This window comes from Salvelinus alpinus, chromosome 16 (assembly GCF_045679555.1).
Source record: "Salvelinus alpinus chromosome 16, SLU_Salpinus.1, whole genome shotgun sequence".
Taxonomy (NCBI): domain Eukaryota; kingdom Metazoa; phylum Chordata; class Actinopteri; order Salmoniformes; family Salmonidae; genus Salvelinus; species Salvelinus alpinus.
Window position 1 is genome coordinate 25226867 of NC_092101.1, and position 12121 is coordinate 25238987.

The window sequence follows — 12121 nt, forward strand, 5'->3', positions numbered from 1 at the left end:
GTACGGCAATTGCTCGGCCTCTGACCGCAAGGCACTACAGAGGGTAGTGCGTACGGCCCAGTACATCACTGGGGCTAAGCTTCCTGCCATCCAGGACCTCTACACCAGGCGGTGTCAGAGGAAGACCCTAAAAATTGTCAAAGACCCCAGCATGGCAAGCGGTACCGGAGTGCCAAGTCTAGGACAAAAAGCTTCTTAACAGTTTTTACCCCCAAGCCATAAGACTCCTGAACAGGTAATCAAATGGCTACCCGGACTATTTGCATTGTGTGCAAATGGCAACCCCTCTTGTTACGCTGCTGCTACTCTCTGTTTATCATATCACTTTAACCATATCTACATGTACATACTACATCAATCAGCCTGACTAACCGGTGTCTGTATGTAGCCTCGCTACTGTATATAGCCTGTCTTTTTACTGTTGTTTTATTTCTTTACTTACCTATTGTTCACCTAATACCTTTTTTGCACTATTGGTTAGAGCCTGTAAGTAAGCATTTCACTGTAAGGTCTGCACCTGTTGTATTCGGCGCACGTGACAAATACACTTTGATTTGATTTGTATCACCTATGTTCCTTTTACTGTCACTCATCAAACGTCAACACGAGCCCTTGATTGGACGGCTCTTTGTCACTTCAGATGTTAATAGGCAATTAGACCTGTAATTGTTTACCTGGAATATCTCCCTAGTACAGCAGGCTGTAAACGCCCTGCCAGGTTTACACCCATTAACAGAGAATAAAGAATCAACCATTCTCTTTGCAGTGTCATCATGCTCTTCAACAGTCAGTTGAGGTAAAATTAGGTAAATATTTAAAAGGACATTTAGAGTAAAATGGAAGGGTGCTTTATAACCCCGTCACAGCAACCCCAGACCCTCTCCAGGAGGAGAAAGCAGTTGCATTATCTATTTTTTTAATGGGGGGTATTAGGCTCTAATTCATGCTATTGACTGAAAATCCCCTCTTATATTTGCATCATCACCCAGGAGACCTAGCTAGCAAGTGCTGCAGTGCAGTTGTCTCTGGTTGATAGACAGTAGAGCTCCAACGACAAAATGAAGGAAAACTGACTTTAAGTCAAATCCCTTGCCAAAGTCATAATAAAGAAGGTAAACACTCATGCTATCGGGGTGATTATGAGGCACTTCTGCTGTTGTTTTGGATGACTACGTTCTGCTCTTTTGAATCACCTCCAAAGGCAGAAAGGCATCTGCCAAGGATTTCAGCAGACAGTCAGAAGTGAATGAGTGTGTCTGTGTCCGTGTGTCCGTACGTCTGTATGTTGGAGTATGTGCATGGATGGGTTTTGTAATCTTGTCAATTCACCCTTGATATCCAGTATATTAAAACACTAAATATGGCAAATTATGGTGTGCATCGTCTCTGAGAGGACCCCCGTCCTGCTGTTGACAGTAAGGCATAGAGGAGCTGAAGGGGTTTTAAGAGGAGAGGTTTCTTTAGATGTCTGCCTGGCTGGGTGAGGCTGTCTGCACCAGTCACTTCCCATTTTTCCATGTGTCCAAACCCCCCTGATTAGTAACTGGAACAGCACCCTCCACGGCAGGCAGGCATCCCCCTGTCACGCTGCAGCCACGGACTCACCGAGCCGCACCGCCACACACTGACAATCAATGGGGCCAAAAATACCAGTGGCCACAACATGGTCGCTATCGATCCCTCAAAGAGAGGGTTGTCCCAGATGTGCACCTTTTCAGGGCCGCTTACAAGCCTCCCAAGCATGACCTCCTAATGCCAAGCCCTGAAACGGACCGCAGCAATGTTCCATTAGTTTGATCAAACAGGGGAGCACTGGTAATCTGTTCTCCATCGATTTCGGCTAAAGTACTGACCACTCCAGAGATTTCAAATCATTTGTTTCCATCTGTCTGCCTCCTCTTTTTTAAATTCCCATTCAATTAAGGCTCACTGTATTGCCTGGCCATTCTCTAATTGCATGCAGCTCTCCTCCATGGAAACAAGACATTAACTGTGAGGCCCTGAGAGGTTTAATGGTTCTACCTACCTGTGTCCAGGTGACGTCATGCCTCTCTCAGTGCTCTCCAGCCGCTCCGGAGCGGATAATGCAATGTTCACACCATTGAAGGGAGCAGCACACCATTGTGTGTATTTTGTCCCACTGTAGATAGGACTGGCTGGGCGATTTCATCTTTCTTTTATTCACCATAAAGAATTTGATACCAAAAGAAGAAGCCCAGACGAATTGTGATTTCAGTGAATCACCACTCTCTGCCGCATACACCCGGCTCTCCCAGGCCCCAAACGAATGCCATAAGTGTAACAAATTTTCAGAGCAATTACAGCTCGGCTGCAAAAAACTATTTGAAATAGCTTTATAGAAACACTCTGGGGCCTTTAATTACAAAACTATTGATTGCTAGGTGCAGGTAGGCCAGTCCATATTGGTTTCCCTCCTCTACTGATTAAGCTCTGTGAAGAAAAGAACAAAGAGACATCTACATTTTGATTTGCTGGTAAATACATTTAAAACCCTCAGTTGTGGTTGATGTATGAAGTATATTTGCCATAAAACACTTTGTATATTGACCCTTTTTGCGCTCTTGACTTATCACATATGCTGCTGTTACTATTTAGTATAAATCCTGTTGCCTAGTCACTTTACCCCTACCTATATGCAGTGGTGGAAAAAGTACCCAATTTTCATGTTTGAGTAAAAGTACAGATATCTTAATAGGAAGTTACTCAAGTAAAAGTGAAAGTTACCCAGTAAAAAGTATTTGGTTTTAAATATACTTAAGTATCAAAAGTAAATGTAATTAATAAAATATACTTAAGTATCAAAAGTAAACAGATAAATCATTTAAAATTCCTCATATTAAGCAAAGCAGATGGCACCATTTTCATGTTTTTAAAATGTACAGATAGGCAGGGGCACACTCCAACACTCAGACATAATTTTCAAAGGATGCATTTGTGTTCAGTGAGTCTGCCAGATCAGAGGCAGTTGGGAGGACCAGGAATGTTGTCTTGATAAGTGTGTGAATTTGACAATTTTCCTGTCCTGCTAAGCATTCATTATTATTATTTTCTTTAGGAATGTAGTGAAGTAAAAGTAGAAGTTGTTGAAAATATAAATTGTAAAGTAAAGTACGGGTACCCCCCCAAAAAACGACTTACGTAGTACTTTAAAGTATTTCTACTTAACCCTTGTGTAGTCTTAACATTCTGCATACTCCCCTTGTCCCAAGGGTAAAAAATGACCCGCCTTCACTAAACCCCTAAAATAAAGCAGCTTAATTGAATTTTGCATGAAGAAAATACCTGTCATTCATCACAAACTTTGTGAATATCTGGTTTTTCCCTCTTCACAATGCAGAAAGACTGCATTTAATCAGTGGACACAACTCATTTTTATTACAACACACCTGTTGTAATAAAAGAAAACACATAACTCTACTAAAGTAGAGGTTTATCATTACTATTATTATTGCTAAAGGTATTGCATAGGTGTAAACATAATTTTTTTTGCAAGAGATAGCCCTTGTATAGCCTAAGAAAGTATCAGAAAAGTGAGGAAAGTAGTTTTGAATTGCTGTCACGATCTTCTTCATCTGAAGAACAGGAAAGATCGGACCAAAATGCAGCGTGGTACATGTCCATGTTAAATTTATTATAACTGAACACTAAATACAAAATAACAAAAGTGAAACAACGAAAATCGAAACAGTCCTGAAAGGTGACACAACACAAAACAGGAAACAACTACCCACAAACACCAGGTGGGAAAAGGCTACCTAAGTATGACAATTGCATTTTATTGAAGGGAAACAATAACAGTCTTCAACTTTTTGGGCAACATAGTGATATATTCTTATATACTGTACAATGAGGAATTCAACTACAAAATACTAGTCTTCTCCCTTTTTTTTTAACCATTGCCCCCACACACAAGGTGTATAAACAACAACAATAAATACAAATAAAATAAGATAATAGATACAAAATAAAAATATAAAGAACATAAATCAATCAACTCTAATTAGCACATGTAGGACAGTATGCAAGTGTGTGTACATGGACTTTTCAGATGTATTTCTCACATGTGCAGCACATAGTATTTGTTTTACAGTCCTTTTTTGAGGGGCAGAATTGGCATCTCCTCCTCTTGCCTGCCCCAGCTGCAGCCTCAGGTGGATCAGGGCAAGATTCAGCCCCTTGAACAGCTTTCACAAGCGCTGCAGAGGCTGCTGTGCGGGGTAGGCGCTCCCTTCTTTGAATGTGTGGGGTTACAAGTGCCTTTCCCAGCTGCTCCAGGAACACCCTCCTCTTGATCTGTTTTTCAGGCATCCAGGTAGGGTTGATCTTGTTCCATATCACGAAGGCATTGTATGAGGACACATCAATGATGTTATGGAAGATGACCAGGGGCCAGCGGGCAGTCATCCTCCTGCAGCTGTAAGTTCCAATCACCTTGTCAAGGTTGTCCACGCCTCCTTTGTTGTGGTTGTAGTCCAGGATGATGGCTGGCTTCCTGTCCTCATGATCACTGATCTCAGCTGTTTTGTGCAGTGTGCTCAGGAGGACCACATTTTTGTTCGTCTTTGGGAGGTAAGAAACTAGAGTGGCGGTGGAGGTGAAGGGAAACTTTGATGAGAAGGCCTCTCTCCCCCTTGTTGCAAGGAGTGCAGGGGGGGGCTCAGGCTTGTTCTTTCTAACTGTGCCAACCATGGTGATCTTCCTCTTCAGGAGCTGCTGGCTAAGTTCATAAGAGGTGAAGAAATTGTCACACGTGACATTGTGCCCCCTCAGTCCATCTGTCATATCAAGCACAACCCGCATCCCCTGGTTCTTCTCCGGGCCTCCACTGGTCGGCTTCCCTGTGTAGACTTGCATCTTCCAAGTGTAGCTGGATTGTGCGTCACAGGCCACCCATATCTTGATGCCATATTTTGCTGGCTTGCTGGGCATATACTGCCGGAAAGGACAACAACCTTTTGACAAGAGATCAGTAGTTAGTATCAGTGTCACAGAAAACAATCACATAAATCAATGATATTACAGCAATAAATAATCAAATTAACCTGTCTCACTCTCCCGTTCCGCTAGCGGAACTCCTCCCACATTCCACTGAAAAGGCAGAGCGCGAAATTCAAAAAAAATTTTTTTTGAAATATTTAACTTTCACACATTAACAAGTCCAATACAGCTAATGAAAGATACAGATCTTGTGAATCCAGCCAACATGTCCGATTTTTTTAATGTTTTACAGGGAAAACACAATATATATTTATGTTAGCTCACCAACAAATAGAAAAAAGCACAGACATTTTTCACAGCACAGGTAGCAAAATCAAAATCAACCAAACTAACCTAGAACAAACCAAAGAAACCAAGAAACAACTTAATCAGATGACAGTCTTATAACATGTTATACAATAAATCTATGTTTTGTTCGAAAAATGTGCATATTTCAGGTATAAATCATAGTTTACATTGCGGCTACAATCAGAAATTGCACCGAAAGCAGCCAGAATAATTACAGACACCAACGTGACATACCGAAATACTCATCATAAAACATTTCTGAAAAATACATGGTGTATAGCAAATTAAAGACAAAGATCTTGTGAATATAGCCAATATTCCCGATTTTTAAAATGTTTTACAGCGAAAACACCACCTATATTTATGTTAGCTCACCACCAAATACAAAAGACAGACAGACATTTTTCACAGCACCGGTAGCATGCAGCTAGCATGCACAAAGCCAACCTAACTAACCTAGAACCAACCTAACTAACCTAGAAACAACTCCCTCAGATGACAGTCCTATAACATGTTACACAATAAATCTATGTTTTGTTCGAAAAATGTGCATATTTTAGCTATAAATCAGTTTTACATTACTGCTACCAACATAGCCACCATCATAGCTACAGTCAGAAATCGCACGGGAGTAGCCAGAGAAAATACAGACACCAACGTCAACTACCTAATTACTCATCATAAAACATTTCAGACAAATATATGGTGGATAGCTAATGAAAGACAAATATCTTGTGAATATAGCCAATATTTCCGATTTTTGAAGTGTTTTACAGCGAAAACACAATATATCGTTATATTAGCTTACTACAATAGCTAACACACAGCAGCATTGATTCTAGTCAAATGGTAGCGATAGCACAGTTGGACAGATATATGAAAAAGCATCCCAAATTGGGTCCTTATCTTTGTTGATCTTCCATCAGAATGTTCTCCAAGGGGTCCTTTGTTCAGAACCGACTTTATTTGGATCCAGAACGAACGATTTCCCTCTTGAATTAGCAAGCACACTGGCAGTGCGGTGCTAACCTCTCATTCTTGAACCAATTCTTGCGACGCATCACCTCTAAAGTCCAGAATAAATTTCAATAATATAATTAAACTATATTGAAAAAACATACTTTAGGATGATATTGTGACATGTATCAAATAAAATTGAAGCTGGAGGACATATTCACCTTTAACGAGGGCTTTCCAGGAGCCGAGCCCAGATCCAACTTCGCGCCCAGGAAAAAAAATAAATGGCGCTCCTGTCACTCCAAGAGGTTGTGTTCAATCCCAGGACGAGATAATCAAGTCATTTCTGCTCTCACTTCCGCATGACACCCAGGGGAAGGCGTATGACATGTTTCTACAGTCATAAGTGACATGCCCTTTTATAGACAAGGTCTTGAAGAGAGACTTCGCTTTTGGAAATCTCACTTCCGGATAGGAAATGGTCTGTAAAAAGAGTTCTGTTTCACTTAGAGAAATAATTCAAACGTTTTTAGAAACTAGAGACTGTTTTCTATCCAATAGTATTAATAATATGCATATTGTACGAGCAAGAATTGAGTACGAGGCCGTTTAAATTGTATACGATTTTCCCCCAAAGTGAAAATAGCACCCCCTGGTCCTCATCAGGTTAACAGTGAAAATCACGTACATTACAGATATAAAAATAAAAATGTACCTCTGAATGAATGGAACCAGTTGCTCATCCACTGTTACTTCAGTCCCAGTGTGGTAGAGGTATGACGCTCCACTGACTTCTCCCAGACCTCTCTTATGGCCACCAGTTTGTCTCTCACACGTCTTGCAGGTCTTGACTCACGGTTATCAAATCGTAGCATTCTTGAGAAAGTGGGAAAGACTTTCAGTGGCATTGTGGCACGGAAAATCGCCCTGGACGGTTCCGGCCTAGAATATGTGGACAACTATAAATACCTAGGTGTCTGGCTAGACTGTAAACTCTCCTTCCAGACTCATATTAAACATCTCCAATCCAAAATCAAATCTAGAATCAGCTTTCTATTTCGCAACAAAGCCTCCTTCACTCACGCCGCCAAACTTACCCTCGTAAAACTGACTATCCTACCGATCCTCGACTTCAGCGATGTCATCTACAAAATAGCTTCCAACACTCTACTCAGCAAACTGGATGCAGTCTATCACAGTGCCATCCGTTTTGTTACCAAATCACCTTATACCACCCACCACTGCGACCTGTATGCTCTAGTCGGCTGGCCCTCGCTACATATTCGTCGCCAGACCCACTGGCTCCAGGTCATCTATAAGTCTATGCTAGGTAAAGCTCCGCATTATCTCAGTTCACTGGTCACGATAACAACACCCACCAGTAGCACACGTTCCAGCAGGTATATCTCACTGATCATCCCCAAAGCCAACACCTCATTTGGCCACCTTTCCTTCCAGTTCTCTGCTGCCACTGACTGGAACGAATTGCAAAAATCGCTGAAGTTGGAGACTTTTATTTCCCTCACCAACTTTAAACATCAACTATCTGAGCAGCTAACCGATCGCTGCAGCTGTACATAGTCCATCTGTAAATAGCCCACCCAAACTACCTACCTCATCTCCATACTGTTTTTATTTTATTTACTTTTCTGCTCTTTTGCACACCAGTATCTCTACTTGCACATCATCATCTGCTCATTCATCACTCCAGTGTTAGTCTGCTAAATTGTAATTATTCGCTCCTATGGCCTATTTATTGCCTCCCTCCTCATGCCTTTTGCACACACTGTATATAGACTTTCTTTTTTTTACTGTGTCATTGACTTGTTATTGTGTTATTGGCTTGTTTATTGTTTACTCCATGTGTAACTCTGTGTTTTTGTCTGTGTCACACTGCTTTGCTTTATCTTGGCCAGGTCGCAGTTGCAAATGAGAACTTGTTCTCAACTAGCCTACCTGGTTAAATAAAGGTGAAATAAATAAAAATAAATGAATAAAAAATGTACTAGATTGAAATGTAAATAATACCATATAAACATGATTTCAAGTAACCTATTACCTTCTGCTACCCGGCAGTGAAAGCCCTATACCTACATGCCACAGTTTTAATATACTTCTGTAAAGCTGTGTGTTCATCTTCTGCTCTTTAGCCAAAGTCATTTGTGCTGTTGTCAAAAGTGATAAATGGGAAAGTGTGCCTGTGAGAAGTCCACTGAATTTTTATACAGAATTAAATGACTCATAGAGGGGGAAAATGCTCTGTCAACTAAACAGTATATACTGTGCCCCTCCATCACTATTTGTTTCCGGGGCTTACATCTTCACTGGCACTTCATCTTTATTTCCCTGTGATTTTTGCATCCAAGCAGCCTAATAAAAAAGTCTGTGTCTGTACTGTACACCCTAGGGCCAACACATCTGGATGCTATCTGGGAGCCTTTCTTTAAACAGAATTTTCAATTCCGCATTGCCTTACTATCTGCGGAGAGACCACATCCTCAACACAGAGAGGCTCCCCTTTGAACTCCCAAGGTGCAATGTCACAGAAAGCTGCTCTGAGGAGGGGAGAAGAGAGGGAGGAGAGGAAAGAGGAAAGAAGAGGACAGGAGAGGAGCAGAAAGGAGAGGAGTGGAAGGGGACGAGAGGAGAGAGGAAGGGGAGGGCGCTCTTCCAGGACACCGGGTTGCCTTTCATCTCCTGGTGTATTGATATATATTCACGCCCACACCCTGACCCTTTGTTCCTTAATTGGCTAGAATCTCAGACTCCAGAGGAAATGTAAAGGAGTCTTCATATTCTTTATGAAAGCCTCTGGGTGATTTTCCTCTCTGCACCAACCCTTCAACTGCTCTGTATACTTCTACTTTTAAAGTACAACCAGACTGTGTCAGTCTGGATTTGACTTGTATCCCTTCTGTTTTGGTACTTGGGCACAAAGTTTGATAGGGTGAAAGACATTTTAGCATGACCGTAAGAGCCCCGGACACACAGCAAGACCCGAGCAGATAGAAATATAAGCATTGATAGAACCAAAGCATATTGCCTATAGCTGGCTTAAAGTATACTTTTTGTACATGTACTGTAGAAATCTGTGCAATAGTAAATGATGTGCTGATTCAGTATGTTAGAAGAACAAACACACTCCCTTCACTAAGCCCTCCTGGGGTTCAGTGGCACTACACACTCTCCCCGCTGCCCTTAAATGATTACAAAAATAAAAATATCATCTTGTATAACCCACTTACCTGCTTCCTGTGTGTGTGTGTGTGTGTGTGTGTGTGTGTGTGTGTGTGTGTGTGTGTGTGTGTGTGTGTGTGTGTGTGTGTGTGTGTGTGTGTGTGTGTGTGTGTGTGTGTGTGTGTGTGTGTGTGTGTGTGTGTGTGTGTGTGTGTGTGTGGTATAACAATACTATCCTTTTGGGTTTTAGGCTTAGGGGTTAGGTTTAGAGTTATAATTATAATTAGGGTTATGTGTGTGTGTGTGTTGGCCAGTAAGAGTGATATTAATTTCCCTACCTGGCTGAGGGATGAAACAAGTGTATACAAGAGGAGGAATATAAAATAAAATAAAATTTAAATAAAAAACTTGGAAGCCATTATGTTGTTTGTTGTTGTCCTCAGAGGTATGGGGATGGATGATCTAAGGCCTATGTCTGTCTTATTATTTTACAGAGAGGAGGAAGATACAACTAACTATTGGAACCCACTCAATATACAAGACAGTAAACAATGTGTGTGGATACTTGAGAGGAAAGACCAATCCAGGTAAATAGAAATAAAAAAAATGTTGACAGCTGAGTGCACAACGACCACACTAAATCCATAATGACTTTGAACATTATGCAATCATGGCGATACGGAAGTAGTTGCCTTATCTCAGCCAGAGGAAGCAATCTCGTAAGACTCACAGACTAAGCATGAATACTGGCACACTCCAAAGTATAATCTCCAAGATAACTGCTTATGCGATTAGTCCTCCCCACTGTGCCCTCTTTGTTTCCTGCAGAGAGAACCAACTCAGGAAGTGTGTGTGGAGGAAAATGGAACCTCCAGGTGCTGAAACAGCTTTTTTGTCTGTTGTGAAAAACTGCTTCTATAAAACAATGTCTGCCATCGCCATCCTGGCTGGCCCAGACACAGGTCATTTAGCTCCTGGAAATGGCCTTTTAATGACTGTCCTGCGTTGGTGCCTTTAGGATGATTTCAATAAAGTCCCTGGTGCAGAGCAAGCCTTTAATATCCTCCCTTCCCTTCACCAGAATGTGTCATGCCAGGACACCTACCTGTCTAAATGCCTCGTGAAAATTACTAAGCAGATTTAGACATTGACTATCTAAATAGCATTGAATAGTTGAAAGTAATTCCTCTAACCTTTCTTACACAAGATGTATGTGAAACTAAATTCAGAGTGAGGTTGGGTTTATTTAGGCTACGTTGACATCTGATTTGCCCAATAAAGGACTCCATTATTTCCTCGTGAAGCTGGGTATACTATAAATCGTCGATGTTTGATTTGATCTTTGGAAGTTTAGAAGTATTTACCATTAGCTCTGTAAATAGGATGACAAATTCATAATATTAATAATAAACTTTTACCTTTTGATATTGTCTTACATTCTACCAAGGTTTACATGTAAACCAATGTTTATTTCAATGTTTACAACACTGGTTGAAATTAGATGAAAACACTATTGGTTGATTACTTTTTTCAAATCCAATTTATTTTCCACATTGATTGCACATCACAATACTTAGACAAATTACGTTTAAAAAACGTTGATTCAACCGGTGTGTGCCCAGTGAGATGCCTGTTTTATTCTGTTTGTGTTGTTGGTCAACAACACTTTTACTTTTTACTCATCTGTCTTTCACAACCCTTGTAGACTTTCAAATGCCTCCCACCTATACTCTTCTTACCCAAGAAGGACAGAATACAGTATATCTTGCTACTTCTCCTACACAATATCCTGGCAACATTTGAGTTGATTTTCAAAACTCTTCTGCCTCTCAAACTAAATCAAGTCCAAATAAAGAAATCCATTACAACAACAACTCCTCTTTGTGTAAAACATTGCCGCGAGCAATCTCTTTTATTCACGCACACAAGTTTTAGTCTTTACTAAACAGACAGTCAGACAGAGTCTCAACCCTTGTGTGTGTGTGTGGGTGTGTGTGTTCTGTCCTCTGGGTGTGTCCCTCTCCTCTGTCTGTGCACAGATCGATATGTGCTGGTGGGCAGTCGCCATGACAGCTGGCATAAAGGGACAGCAGCTGATTGGCGTGGAGGCTCTGCCATGATGACTCAGATCATCACCTCGGTGACCAAGCAGGCCCGGAGAGGCTGGGAACCCGACCGCACCACTGTCTTCTGCTCATGGGGGGGATCAGCGCTCGGCAACATCGGCTCCTTTGAGTGGGGAGAGGTAAACCTGCATGAATCCCCTGTCCCTCTTCTGTGAACCCGAGTCTTATCATGGAATTACTCTATAGCGCTTATATACTGTACCTGATAAATTTACTGTATACACATGTGTATCAGGGTGTTTATGTACTCTATACAGATATGTATCAGTGTATTGATGTACTATATACACACGTGTATCAGTGTGTTTATTACTGTACCAAAGCAGTGCTGTATGTGTTTTTCCCTGGTGAAGCAACATTATTTGGTTTAGTAGGAGGTCAAAGGTACTGTATTTACTCACTCTGTGTTCACTTCAGCTCTACACCACAGGAGAAAACAGGGCTTTCTGTCAGCCCTCAAGGCTTCAAGCAATGGAAAGGGAAAAAATAACACAAAAACAGCTCTTGACTCTCGTACGTCTCCAACAAACCATGTTGGAGATTCTAAGGGAAAG

The 12121-nt window shown here is 41.3% G+C and overlaps 1 protein-coding gene across 3 annotated transcripts in view; it reads left to right on the plus strand.

Moving 5' to 3' along the window:
• LOC139541191 (inactive N-acetylated-alpha-linked acidic dipeptidase-like protein 2) overlaps positions 1–12121 on the plus strand; it is a 340439-nt gene that overhangs the window by 238759 nt on the left and 89559 nt on the right. For all 3 annotated transcript variants that reach the window (XM_071345568.1, XM_071345567.1, XM_071345569.1), the window contains exons 7-8: positions 9936–10028; positions 11481–11686. In XM_071345568.1, the coding sequence (XP_071201669.1) occupies positions 9936–10028; positions 11481–11686 (299 nt within the window). The remainder of the gene's footprint in view (positions 1–9935; positions 10029–11480; positions 11687–12121) is intronic.